This window comes from Bactrocera tryoni, chromosome 1, assembly GCF_016617805.1.
Source record: "Bactrocera tryoni isolate S06 chromosome 1, CSIRO_BtryS06_freeze2, whole genome shotgun sequence".
Lineage (NCBI taxonomy): Eukaryota > Metazoa > Arthropoda > Insecta > Diptera > Tephritidae > Bactrocera > Bactrocera tryoni.
In genome coordinates this window covers 2,945,051-2,959,766 of record NC_052499.1, presented here as the reverse complement: position 1 = coordinate 2,959,766, position 14,716 = coordinate 2,945,051, and the positions used below count along the sequence as shown (strand labels likewise).

Below are 14,716 nucleotides of genomic sequence, written 5' to 3'. Positions count from 1 at the left end.
AAAATAATGAAGAAGGTTGCTATATTTTGAATTTTTTTTTATAAAAAAGGGAAGAATGCCACGCAAGCCATCAATGAGGTTTGTGAAATTTACAGCGACGTTGTTATTTCAGTTCGTGTAGCACAACATTGGTTCGCTCGCTTCCGTTGTGGAAATTCCGAGATTTCGATTACAATGGCTCTAATGGAAAATTGGCAAAACGTGGTCGACCAAAATGGTATATATTTGTTCATTTCTTTATTAGTGTAAATATAAAAGTGTTGAAATTTGATTAGAAATACGAAAAGACTTTTTCGACTACCCAATATATAGGTTAGTATAGTAGATGCATATATTTAGTAAGTATTTTTGAACAACGTCACGAAAATTACGGAACAAATCAAACGCATTCCTATAGTAATTATTATCAAAACATCGCCTGTGCTACACGAAAGAAGTAAACTGAATTGTTTTCTTACTAAAGGTCTTACTAAAGGTCTTTTATTAGAAAGCAAGAAAAAGAGTATAAAACTTGTTCTACATTTGAAATCCGATGAATATAAACCCCGATGCGTACGCTTATAGCATGAGGAAGACATTATTCACTCGATTTGTGTTTCAACCAGATTTATGGAGAAGAACTTTATTTTATAGAGAAATTTGAAAAGGCTTGCTAAAATACACCGGCAACTGCTGGCAACATGAAAAAATCTTTCCAAAAGTTGCTCTAGTAAGTAATAACATTTTTGCCAGTAAAGCAATCACTTGCATACATCTAACGAAAATCAAAATTTTTCACTGTGCAACACTAACATATGTACATGTTTGCCATCGGACTTATTAAATTATTCTTCTATTTGCTATTTTTCAACTATGCATAAGTAAGAAAATTACATATTTTCCGCTTGACGCTTATGAGCTGACACAGGCGAATGCCTTCCTGCTTTGGCATTGTTAATGTTGCTCATGCTGCTGTCAGTGAAGATCCCGCTGTCACAGCAACAAAGTAACACATACCAACGTAAGCGTGCACGGCTCTTGCATTTGTGTGCGTGAGTTTTAGTTAAAACTAAAAATTCACTGAATATTCATTGAGCACACGAAAATGGAGAAATAAAAGAGCATGTTTGTGGGACAGAGGTTCAAAACATGGCAGGTATTCAATATGCACACCATGCAGGGGTACAAAGGCCATAACACACGGTTGCATATTAAGATATGTATGCCTGTTCGCTTGCTTTTGAATATATAAATGTGTGCATGTGTTTTAGACAGTTTGCTTTGAATACGAATTTATTATGGGTTACTCATTTACGCTTCTACTGCTGCTTTCTGAATTAGGATACTCAGTTCTGTTTGGTTTTTTTGGATATATTTAATTGCTTTCAAAAATATGTGTGTATATCTTTGTTTTTAAATTTTATAAAGAAATCAGTCTGATATACTTTTTTGTTGTTCGTCAAGCTCAAGCTCGACAAGCCTTTTGCGCTTGAGCTACTCTTAGCCAACTCACAAGTTTAATTGGACCTGTGCAACCGCCATGAAGCTGTAGTGCAGTAGTTTTCTGGATTGCCAGCAACAGCTGCAGTGCTTCTAGCAAACCACTATCACGTTTTTGCAATTTAATCTGATGCTTTTATGATTCAGCACTGCCGTTTTGTGCCTTGCATTGCCTAAACATTCGTTTTTCCTTCCGCCCAACAACACCAGCAGCAACCACTAGCCTAGAAAAGGCAAATAGAGCTAGGCACTTGGTTGATAATTTCATGGTTGCCGTTTTGTGGCTTTATCTGCTGTATAAGTGAGTGGAGCTAACAGTTGTCCGCTGCTGTCACCAATTGGTTGTTGTGGCTCCTAAAAGTATGCGTTACATTAAGTACTGACTCGCTTAGCCGACAAGTCATCGAGTGCTATGCATACACACATGTATATTCCATTTATGTATGCATGTGTGTGACTACTATATATGGAGTATTCTACGCCTGCTAACTCATTAGTTTGGCGGCAGGTGTAAAATCTAACCGACTGTTGAAGAGCTGACAGCAGTTTTGATTTAAAATTTACTAGAATGTCTGGCGGCAACAAGTAATTGTCCTTAATGGCATACTGTCATGCCACAATCAGGCATGAAGGCCTCACCAGTAGCCCTCAGTGACACAGTGAACGTTAAGCGACGCAGTGGGACCAATTGCGTGACCACACCAACAGGCGGCAAACTTACAATCTTGCTTACAATACTCAGTCAGTACGAGTGCCGAGCGCTACGCTCTTAATTTATTCATCAGCTCAGTCTTACCTTGAGCGAGCGAGCGCCATTGCCACGCCAGCGGTTTTTGCAACAAGTGTGCCACTTCGACCGGAAGTGAAAATTTCCTGTTATAATCCGCAGAGAGATTGTTACCTTTTACTTGAAAATTTTGCACTCATTCAAGTGAATGGCTTTGTGAAATGTGCAAAAGTGCCACGTAACAAACCCATTCAGCAGCAGTCAAGCCCAACGCCCAACGCCCAACGCCGAACACAACAACAAGAATAGAAAGCCGTTCAGTTCATTTTCTTATTTTCAACTGCTATACAAAGTCTGTGTCACCTCTCAACCCTATTTGCTTTGATTAAAAAGTTCGTCGAAGAAAAAAGCTCTTTAACCAACTGCAACCGTTATCTCGTTGCAAACACACACATTGTACATTAGTGTATAGGTATAAGAATTAACAAATTTACCTCTATGTAGTAGTGAGACTGCATATTGCAGGCGGTAAGACAGCAAAGCAAATCGGGTTAAAGCTTTGATTTCTTTCCGTATGCAGTTGTTTTTTCTTTTTAATTTTCTACTGCTTTGCATTTTTCATCTACTTTCTGCGCGCGTGCTTTGAACATTTTCTGCAGGCAGCCAAACAAGCTGGATTTTAATGATTTCAAATTTGTTACACTCACTCGCATTGTGCTTTTACGAAAATCATTCAGGCGCACAAACACACACACACACAAACAAACATACAAAAGACAATTTCACATCCTTCGGCTTTAAGGTTGCTGGGATTGCTCCCTTCTTTTTTTTGTTTAATAAATCGATGCGCGCTGCGAGAGTACTCACAAGCCTGTCAACATTAATCAAATGAATGATTTTACTAATTCTTCTTCTACTTGAACAATCTGTAAAGTGGGTCCTCACTGCAAATCTTGGCTGTATTAAATGACTGTTTTCATTGTGATTCTGCAGAAACTTGCGGATTTCAGCCGGCTGTGGTGTAGTCTAAAATAAGCTCGGCTCAACTAGAGCAGGCAAAAGCGAAAAACTTACATCAATTTTCAACTGTATTTAGTAGATATGAGATAAACTTACATACCGGTCCCTTTGGCGAATTTTTTGGACACAAAATGATCCAAAGAAATGAAAAAAGTGGGTCCTCAAACTTTCTCTGTTCAAAATCTTTGGCACTCTACGTGGCGTATGAATAGAAATATATACAAGAAGGCACTAAAATAGCAACTTTAGTAATTATTGCTAAAATCTTCGTCTACATCCGACCTTAGTTCTCCTTTACCTCCTTCTAAACATTATAGTTTTTAGCTTAGCACAGAGTTTCGTTATCGTCAAATAACTCAAGAATTTATTTGAAGCGGTGCGATGCTGATCAACTTCATTCACAATTACAACTACAATTATTTATTGAGTGAGCGGCTAGACAAGATAACCGCCGAAGCCATTAATTATGTGAAGTGTTGTGCGCTTAATACGTTTTTTTATCTATGCATCGAAATAGTGCCGAAAAATATTTACTAAAATTCTTCAATAACAATAACTTGAACTTAAACTAGTTCTCTGAATATGGCTTATCAATTTGTTGTTTTAATTTTAGACTATTAAAGCATTCTTAGAAAATAATAAAAAATAAGCTGTAATACGCTTCATTTGCCGCTTTTTAAAGCAACTATTTGTTGTTACTGTTTTGACTTATGCTATAGCTGGCTTTCTATTACGAAAAACGTATAAAAATAACCATAAGACTTACGACATTATTTTAAAGTAAAAATAAAATTTATTTATTTATTTTACAATTGCTTTGTGGTTTGCTTGATCCAAGACTGGAACGCCGGAATGTCGGTAAAAACGGCTGGCTGGCCATTGTTGCCACAACCACCCCAAGAGACCAAACCAATCAACTTATTTTCGGAGACTAAAGGACTGCCCGCTTGTCCGACACAAACACTATTTTCTTTCACCAGGCCGCACACCATTGTACTGAACACTTCATCCTCACTCCAGCCATAATCTCCAGAAATGCATTCTTTGTACTCTATTATGGTCACAGGTACCTCGACTAAATTGGGGTTTATGACCACAGCGCTAGCACCGGTTTTTCTTTCCTTACTCGCCAATTTTATAAAACGAGTTTTCACTGATTGCGCCAATTTCAAGATGGCCACATCATTTTCCATGGTGACAAAATCGAAATCTACTTTAAAACTGTGCGCTTTAGTTTTGATGATTTGCGAGCCATTATTTATACCAACAACCAATTGATCAGCATCGTAGAAGGCCAAGCACGTCGCTGAAGTCACCACTGTATTTTTGTTAATCAGAGCGCCACCACAGATTGTAGTGTTGGCGGATGTTTGAACCGAAACGACGTAGGAGTCGGCGTGAATAGCGGCAGCACTGGCGCTGCTGACGACCACGAGCAGCAGGAAAACGTTTGAAAATTGCTTGAACATTTTAAGAAAAGTGCTTTTATTTATTATTTAGTATATTTCGTGCGACTCACTCTACATGAAACTGAATACTATGGCCCAGTTTCATTTTAAAGCTGTTTTATACTCTCCAAGCCGCTGACAAGTTTTACCAACTGTTTAGACAACTGTTTACTTAAATAGTTACAGTTAAATAGTATAACTAATATTTTTCAATTATTAGTTTTGTGTGTTTTTGGTACCAAATGGAACCTGTTAGCGTGAAGTTAATTTGCACAGGTTTTTTATACCCGCAGACTTTGTTTTGTAAACTCTTTTAACAATAAAAAACAACTAGCTACAATTGAGCAAGTCGAACTGCCGTGTATGCTGTTATTCCCCTTATAGTGACGCTGAGAACTCCCTGTGATACTTAGCATTTTCAAAGAATGAACTTCTTAGAGGTTTTCCTTATAATGACAGGACATGTTGTGATTTGGAACTTCAATCTGCTTAACATAACTTACTGTCAATTCCTAATTCTCCCATGGAATCAATGTGTTATTTCTTGTTATGTGGTGTGATAAATATTAATAACTATTTTGCTGCTTAGAAACCCTTAGTGAATGCAGTTAGAATGTGTACTTTAATCGGCCTTTTCCATCTTCGTTTCTATAGTTCGAATATTTAAAGTTACTGCAACAACACTAGTGGCGGCGGTATGTCAAAACGTTCTGAGTATGTATAACATCAAAAATGTCAAACTATACCAGAAGTACTGATAGTAAGATATCCGGCTTTTAATTTACTATTTTATTTTCACAAATTTGCCATAAAGAAAATTTAAATCTGATAGCAATCTAAACATGAAGTGAAGGAAATATGAAGGGTGTTACAAAGGAAATGGTATAATGAAGGAGCCTTTCATTGGAGAATGTAGCAAATTCATCAATGTCAAAACTGATGACAGGCTATTATTGGCCTTACCGTTATTTAGAAATTCAAAATTTGATACTGGGTATGTGATGGTGGGGGAACGTCGATGTATTTAATGCGACTTTTGAAATTTCTATAACCGAAATGTAACCTTTTTTGCTCATAATAATAATAAATATTTTAGGCATGCTTGACAACAAACGATAAACTTAATATGTATGTTAAAGCATAGAACTTGAAATGTTTTCATTATAGGAACTAATAGAGGATGTTGCTTTGCCTTATCTACTGCAGAACTGGCACCCTTACCTTCTTAAGAATTGGTTAATCACAACAAAAACATCGTAAATCGAAATTATAATTTCTTAGAATTTTTTTCACATACATATATAATCATAAATAAATTAAATTAGTTTGTTATTATAAATGAGATCTGTCGACAGATAACAGTAATTGCTGCAAAAGTTCGATAATTTGAATTGTCTCGTGCGTAAAAAAGTCTTGATAGAAATTATTTAGTTTTTTCAACAAGATAATAGTAAACGTGAACAAGCTTTATTGGAGAAAGAAACCTTCCACGTGGATGCGAAATATCAATATTTTTTCAATTAAGTGGTGTAACAGCTCCTTTATAGCGAGCTTTATTTCATTACATGTCATTTAGTGGTTTAGCAATGAGTTCTGAACTATTCCTAACATATAACGTATTATCTATAAATAATCCCGAATAAACACTTTTGAACTTCTAAAGAACTTAGTTTACATAAGGGTGTTTTAGGGATTTCATCGAAACAGTTTTAAAGATTTCGAAAATAATGGGATAAAATTATTATACTTTATTCTATATTTAAAAGGTTTTTTGCTTAGGCGTATGTCTTTCAATGGGGCAATCCTTTTTTTGGGGATGATCTTTTCGGAGGCTGTTACTTGCGGTACACTCATTTTGCTTTGTCATCTTTTAATGAAGAGACCTTCTCCGGAACACCGTTTGCAACTCGTCCAAATTTATTACCAAAGTAATAAGTCTGGAGTTCGGTGAAAAGGTAGAATTTAAAGGCATAGCCCCCAAAAGACTTTTCATTAAAAACAACTTGTAAATTAATCTTCTTCATTATTTTTCTCTAAATTTTTCACACATTAGTGTGACGTAAGCCATTTTACTTTGCTTCATACGATTCTTCGAGTGTTTTTCCATCGTTTGCTCTTATCGACGGCGGAGCTATCTTTGGTGATAGTAGTACGCATTGCAGAGTTAGCGACCTTCACGTTTATAGCATCAGAAATGAAAATTACTGTTAGCAAGTTAATGAATGAAAATAATTCCATTTAAATCTGTATTTAGTAATTGGTTGAATTATATTTTTAGTACAATGGCAACATAATAATTCGATAATAAACTATTTCTTCCACTTTGTTTAATCAAATAGAAGCTTATTAATGACGTAACCTCTAAGTTTAAGATCACTGATCAATTTAATAGTGTGACTTCAGAGTAACGCTTTTTGATGAAGACAAAACAGTAACAAGTCAGGAAGGGCTTAACTTAGGTGTAACCGAACATGTTATACTCTCACAACTTGCAAGAATCAAAGTCCGGAAAATTATTTCAATCGGCAAATCTTTATATTAAAATATGGGAGTTGGGATAGCATCGACCCGGTTTCGTCTATTAACATGCCATAAACTAATATGATGCTTCCTGGTTAAGGTACAGGATGTTCGAAAATTCTGACATTAATTATATATGATGAACAAGTGCTGAAGTGTTTAATTAGAAAAATTTTTACTGTAGGTATATAATTAATAATATAAATAAGTGTACATCTTAGTCGACCTGAATTTATAAAAATATAACGATTTTGTAAATACTTAATATAGTAATTTTTCAATTGCTTGTGGTTTAACTACGGCGATGGTAAAAATGGCGTATTGGTAAAAATTGCCGGTCCGCCATTGTCGTCGCTCCGGATTGTACTATTGTTGGACGAGTGAGCTCAAGCGATGGAAAAATCTGCAGCAACGGCGGCGGCACTTACACTGGCGACGGCCATGAAGAGCAAGAAGGTGTGTAAAACTTGCTTGAAGTTTTAAGTAAATTGCTTTTATTTATTTTTTAATATATTTCGTGCGACTACTCCGCACGAAACAGATTGCTAATTCCCAGTTTCCTCCCCACAATGTTTTGTACTCGAAAACCCATTCACCCATTAACCAACTGTTTAGACAACTGCCTACTTAAATATTTACAGTTATATAGAACAATATATATGTTTAATTGTCAGCTTCGTGTACTATGGTGCTTAACGGAAGTTTTTTTGCACGAATTAATTTGCACAGCTTGTCTACGCTTTACGTAATAGGTCACAATTTAATTAAGTTTATGGTTTTTGTGCAATTACGTAACTTTCCGAATATCAGTCGCGCGCAATTTGGACATCATATCGCTAACGATCAATAGATAACTCTCTCAACAGCCAATAATCGTACACCAGCGATAGTTTTAAGAAACAACCCGCAACGACGACCGGTATATAAAGAATTGAAAAATCAACACACAGCACAGTCGAAAGCTTTACATCCAGTAAAACATACGCAAAAGCCACGAAACAGTTTACTAATATTTTTGAAATATGAATCAATTAGTCGTTTGCAGTTTCTTGTTGGCGATCGCATCGTCTTACGCAGCCGTTGTTCAAGCAGCATCCTATGTCGTTTCAGTTCAAGGAAACGACGGTGGCGACCCAATCTGTGGTGGTGCTCTCATCGGTAAAAAAACTGTACTGACCACTGCGCAGTGCCTGGCTTTCTACGATCCTGAGCAATTGGTTGTTTCAGTAAACAATGGCGCTCAAATCATCAAGCTTGCAGGTTACACTTTCGATGCAGCATTCGACTTCGTTACCATGGAAAACAACATCGGCCTCTTGAAACTGGCCGAAGCAGCAAACGCTGATATCATTGATCCGGCTCAACAACAACCAGCAACCGGTGCTAGCGGTGTTACCTACAGTTGGGGTACCAATGGCACACTAAACAGTGTCGATGTTGAACTCATCAGCACGAGCGATTGCGGTTCTGGTGATTATGGCTGGAGTGAAGATGAGGTTTTGAATACAATGGTTTGCGGATTGGTAAAAGACAGCAACTCATGCGTTGGTCGTTTCGGTAGTCCAGTAGTCTCCGACAACAAACTGGTTGGTTTGACTGCATGGGGTGGCTGTGGTACCAAGGGTAAAGCAGCTGTTTTCACCGATGTGCCATCTCTTCTCTCATGGATCAATAGTAGCCTATAAACTTAGGAATAACTTAAGCAAAAGCTTAGCTTCTTGATATCTAAAATAACAAAGCAAAAACTATTAACTTGGTGTAATTTATTTATTAGTTTATTGATGGTGATGGTGTCAAGTTGTTGTTCTGTTTGCACATTGCTACCAAAAGATCCTCATCCGAGAAACTTAAGCATTAGAGCAAATCTGTTTTGCTTACAGTAGGCACCAGCTCCCAGCTTGATCTTTATATAATTGCCAATTTGAAGATTTTTCTACCTTAACAAATTTTGAAAATGTAAACAAAATCTATTGAGAGTTTTCTTTCTTAAAGGTATTTTCTTTCCCGTTATTGTCACAAACCGTACCTAAGGCTACATCTTAAAGCAGATTGATATATGTACGTATAAAACAAAAAAACCAGTGTGGAAAAGGTACTGCAAGTTCAGGTTTAAATGAACATTTGCTATTCTCCCAACTTGAAACGATTAAAGCCAGGGAAGTACCTTTAGGTACAAAAGACCTGCTAGTCCCATATATGGAGTCCAGAGTCAGTTTCAACTCGATTTTAGTCATTTTGAGTTCAAATATGCACCGTTCTAAGAAAAATACGCTATCATATTATTATTAAGCTAACTCATATATTGGCCGACATACTTGTACATATGCGGCATAAAGTCACCCGTAAATTTGAAAGTCATTGTATTAGGTATATGGGAGGTAAGAAGGTATTGACAGAATTCAACCAATTTTCGACGGACAGACATGACATCGTCAGAAAAAGATTATTCCTGAACTTCAATTATATATCTCATACATTGACCGATCTACTATAGGTATTGGGGTCCGAATATTCGGTACCTAGGGGTTTGAACAGTTTTATTTGGATTTGAACAATTTTTGGTCATATGGGAGAATACTCTAAAGGGAATATTCGTACAAAGGTTTATCCCGTTATATTAATTTCTTCTTGATTTGTACACTTGGATCGAAAAAAAGCAGAAGATATTTAAAATTGTGTTATATTGGAAGTAAGCGTGCTTGCCGTTAGGTTTCGCCCTTTTTCGCACTGTGAAATTAGAATGTAAGAAGAATGTTATGTACCGAATTTGGATGAAATTAGTCTAGCAGATTCTGATATATGTGATTTACCTAAAATTCGGCTCCTTTAAAGCCCTCTCGCATCATCTCGGAGGCAAAAATTAGTGCCTCTGGCATTGGTGATTTATAGTGGTTTAAGTAGTTTTAAACAGTGCCGTTATATAGGGAGTAAGCGAGGTTATCATTCGATTTCATTCATTTTCACAGTATCGGTAATAGTCCTATAAAAATTTTCTTGAAGGAGCTTAGCTATTGTAGCTTTGAAGGTCTACAAGATATGTATTTGTTCTAAGCGTTAAATAAAAGCAAATATTTATCACATCGTTTAAAGAGAGTTGTGCATACAAACGTAGAATAAAATATCAGAGTTCGTTTCAATTCGTTCAACTGTTTGTTAGAAAGTTTCTAATTTCAGTGACGAACAAATATTTACACGATTTGCGCATTGTAAATGCGAAATTGTTTTTTGCAAACAAAGTAAAAGTAATAAAGTGGGCATTCACGTATCTCAGCTGACATTACGCTTGAACCAGTTGTACTTCTGATCATTGTTTCTCGCACTTCAGTTGAAAGGATACATTGGGAAACTGTCACCTATATCTTCTTAATTAAGAAGTGAACTGGTTTTCAGACAATTCCTATTGAAAATTGAATTAGATGCCTTTTTTCGTTTACCGAATAGATACGTACTATGCAGAACTACTATTCTATTTGTATGCACTACTGTCTTTAAACGGTACTATATACATTTACTTTTATTTCACGTTTGTAAAAATACTACCACAACTTATTCACTGGCTTCAGGAAAAGAAATATGTGAGAACAAAATCTGTTCTGGCTTCCTAACCGCCAGAAAACATTGTTGAAGTAAGTGATTTGATTGTTGAAGAACTTGAAAACAGTACTGGAACGTATAATTATGCTTGCTTGAATTTAGAATAATCTCATCTGAAAAAAATTTTATGTGTTTTTCCAAAATCTGTCAATCGACGTTTGTGCATTAAAGAGTTGCCAACTGGATACCACCATCATCCTCAAACTAATAAATTAATTACATCAAGTTATTATTATTATTAATTTTTTTACTTTTAGATATGAAGAAAGGCTTTTCTTAAATTATTCCTAAGTTTATAGGCTACTATTGATCCATGAGAGTAGAGATGGCACATCGGTGAAAACAGCTGCTTTACCCTTGGTACCACAGCCACCCCATGCAGTCAAACCAACCAGTTTGTTGTCGGAGACTACTGGACTAACTGAAACGACCAACGCATGAGTTGCTGTCTTTACCAATCCGCAAACCATTGTATTCAAAACCTCATCTTCACTCCAGCCATAATCACCAGAACCGCAATCGCTCGTGCTGATGAGTTCAACATCGACACTGTTTAGTGTGCCATTGGTACCCCAACTGTAGGTAACACCGCTAGCACCGGTTGCTGGTTGTTGTTGAGCCGATCAATGATATCAGCGCGTTGCTGCTTCGGCCAATTTCAAGAGGCCGATGTTGTTTTCCATGGTAACGAAGTCAGAATGCTGCATCGAAAGTGTAACCTGCAAGCTTGATGATTTGAGCGCCATTGTTTACTGAAACAACCAATTGCTCAGGATCGTAGAAAGCCAGGCACTGCGCAGTGGTCAGTACAGTTTTTTTACCGATGAGAACACCACCACAGATTGGGTCGCCACCGTCGTTTCCTTGAACTGAAACGACATAGGATGCTGCTTGAACAACGGCTGCGTAAGACGATGCGATCGCCAACAAGAAACTGCAAACGAGTAATTGATTCATATTTCAAAAATATTAGTAAACTGTTTCGTGGCTTTTGCGTATGTTTTACTGGATGTAAAGCTTTCGACTGTGCTGTGTGTTCATTTTTCAATTCTTTATATACCGATCGTCGATGCGGGTTGTTCCTTAAAACTATCGCTGGTGTATGATTATTGGCTGTTGAGAGAGTTATCTATTGATCGTCAGCGATATGATAGCCTAAATTGCGCGCGACTGATATTCGGAAAGTTACGTAATTGCGCAAAAACCATAAACTTAATTAAATTGTGACCTATTACGTAAAGCGTAGACAAGCTGTGCAAATTAATTCGTGCAAAAAAACTTCCGTTAAGCACCAAAGTACACGAGGCTGACAATTAAACATATATATTGTTCTATATAACTGTAAATATTTAAGTAGGCAGTTGTCTAAACAGTTGGTTAATGGGTGAATGGGTTTTCGAGTACAAAACATTGTGGGGAGGAAACTGGGACTTAGCAATCTGTTTCGTGCGGAGTAGTCGCACGAAATATATTAAAAAATAAATAAAAGCAATTTACTTAAAATTTTCAAGCAAGTTTTACACACCTTCTTGCTCTTCATGGCCGTCGCCAGTGTAAGTGCCGCCGCCGTTGCTGCAGATTTTTCCATCGCTTGAGCTCACTCGTCCAACAATAGTACAATCCGGAGCGACGACAATGGCGGACCGGCAATTTTACCATCGCCGTAGTTAAACAACAAGCAATTGAAAAATTACTATATTAAGTATTTACAAAATCGGTATATTTTTATAAATTCAAGTCGACTAAGATGTACACTCATTTATATTATTAATTATATACCTACGGTAAAAATTTTTCTAATTAAACAGTTCAGCACTTGTTCATCATATATATTTAATGTCAGAATTTTCGAACATCCTGTACCTTAACCAGGAAGCATCATATTACTTTATGGCATGTTAATAGACGAAACCGGGTCGATGCTATTCCAACTCCCATATTTTAATATAAAGATTTTCCGATTGAAATAATTTTCCGGACTTTGATTCTTGCAAGTTGTGAGAGTATAACATGTTCGGTTACACCTAAAGTTAAGCCCTTCCTTACTTGTTACTGTTTGTCTTCATCAAAAGCGTTACTCTGAAGTCACACTATTACACATAGATCAGTGATCTTAAACTTAGAGGTTACGTCATTAATAAGCTTCTATTTGATTAAACAAAGTGGAAGAAATAGTTTATTATCGAATTATTATGTTGCCATTGTACTAAAAATATAATTCAACCAATTACTAAATACAGATTTAAATGGAATTATTTTCATTCATTAACTTGCTAACAGTAATCTTCATTTCTGATGCTATAAACGAGAAGGTCGGTACCTCTGCAATGCGTACTACTATCACCAAAGATAGCTCCGCCGTCGATAAGAGCAAACGATGGAAAAACACTCGAAGAATCGTATGAAGCAAAGTAAAATGGCTTACGTCACACTAATGTGTGAAAAATTTAGAGAAAAATAATGAAGAAGATTAATTTACAAGTTGTTTTAATGAAAAGTCTTTTTGGAGGCATATAGCCCGTTGTTTAAATTCTACCTTTTCCCGAAATCCAGACTTATTACTTTGGTAATAAATTTGTACGAGTTACAAACGGTGTTCCCGAAAGGCCTCTTCATTATAAGATGACAAAGAAAAATGATTGTACCGCAAGTAACAGCCTCCGAAAGATCATCCCCAAAAAGGATTGCCCCATTGAAAGACATACGCCTAAGCAAAACACCTTTTAAATATAGAATAAAGTATAATAATTTTATCCCATTATTTTCGAAATCTTTAAATCTGTTTCGATGAAATCCTAAAACACCGTTATGTAAACTAAGTTCTTTAGTTCAAAAAGTGTTTATTCGGGATTATTTATAGATAATACGTTATATGTTAGGAATAGTTCAGAACTCATTGCTAAAACCACTAAATGGCATGTAATGAAATAAAGCTCGCTATAAAGGAGCTGTTACACCACTTGATTGAAAAAATATTGATATTTCGCATCCACGTGGAAGGTTTCTTACTCCTTCTTGATATCTAAAATAACAAAGCAAAAACTATTAACTTGGTGTAATTTATTTATTAGTTTATTGATGGTGATGGTGTCAAGTTGTTGTTCTGTTTGCACATTGCTACCAAAAGATCCTCATCCGAGAAACTTAAGCATTAGAGCAAATCTGTTTTGCTTACAGTAGGCACCAGCTCCCAGCTTGATCTTTATATAATTGCCAATTTGAAGATTTTTCTACCTTAACAAATTTTGAAAATGTAAACAAAATCTATTGAGTTTTCTCTCTTAAAGGTATTTTCTTTCCCGTTATTGTCACAAACCGTACCTAAGGCTACATCTTAAAGCAGATTGATATATGTACGTACAAAACAAAAACCAGTGTGGAAAAGGTACTGCAAGTTCAGGTTTAAATGAACATTTGCTATTCTCCCAACTTGAAACGATTAAAGCCAGGGAAGTACCTTTAGGTACAAAAGACCTGCTAGTCCCATATATGGAGTCCAGAGTCAGTTTCAACTCGATTTTAGTCATTTTGAGTTCAAATATGCACCGTTCTAAGAAAAATACGCTATCATATTATTATTAAGCTAACTCATATATTGGCCGACATACTTGTACATATGCGGCACAAAGTCACCCGTAAATTTGAAAGTCATTGTATTAGGTATATGGGAGGTAAGAAGGTATTGACAGAATTCAACCAATTTTCGACGGACAGACATGACATCGTCAGAAAAAGATTATTCCTGAACTTCAATTATATATCTCATACATTGACCGATCTACTATGGGGAAGGTGGGGAATGTTGGGCCAGCGCGATATTTTTTCCCCTAGTATGGGTTGACAGCTGCAACCAACTGTCATCGGCTCGTCTCATACTAAGCTCAGTTTCTATATAGCACTCGAGCTGTGAACACGTGTTACAACCTCT

At 36.3% G+C, this 14,716-nt stretch overlaps 2 protein-coding genes and 1 pseudogene across 2 annotated transcripts; 1 reads left to right on the top strand and 2 right to left on the bottom strand.

The window, feature by feature from the left end:
* Window positions 1-3,996: 3,996 nt before the first annotated feature.
* LOC120782293 (trypsin-like) lies at window positions 3,997-4,757 on the bottom strand. The gene has a single exon (XM_040114497.1). It carries the CDS (start codon window positions 4,693-4,695, stop codon window positions 4,033-4,035), a length of 663 nt encoding a protein of 220 aa, XP_039970431.1. The 5' UTR covers window positions 4,696-4,757; the 3' UTR covers window positions 3,997-4,032.
* Window positions 4,758-8,164: 3,407 nt separating this feature from the next.
* On the top strand, window positions 8,165-8,946 carry LOC120779512 (trypsin-like). The gene has a single exon (XM_040111846.1). It carries the CDS (start codon window positions 8,217-8,219, stop codon window positions 8,877-8,879), a length of 663 nt encoding a protein of 220 aa, XP_039967780.1. The 5' UTR covers window positions 8,165-8,216; the 3' UTR covers window positions 8,880-8,946.
* Window positions 8,947-11,045: 2,099 nt separating this feature from the next.
* On the bottom strand, window positions 11,046-11,799 carry LOC120782424 (annotated as a pseudogene).
* Window positions 11,800-14,716: the final 2,917 nt, after the last annotated feature.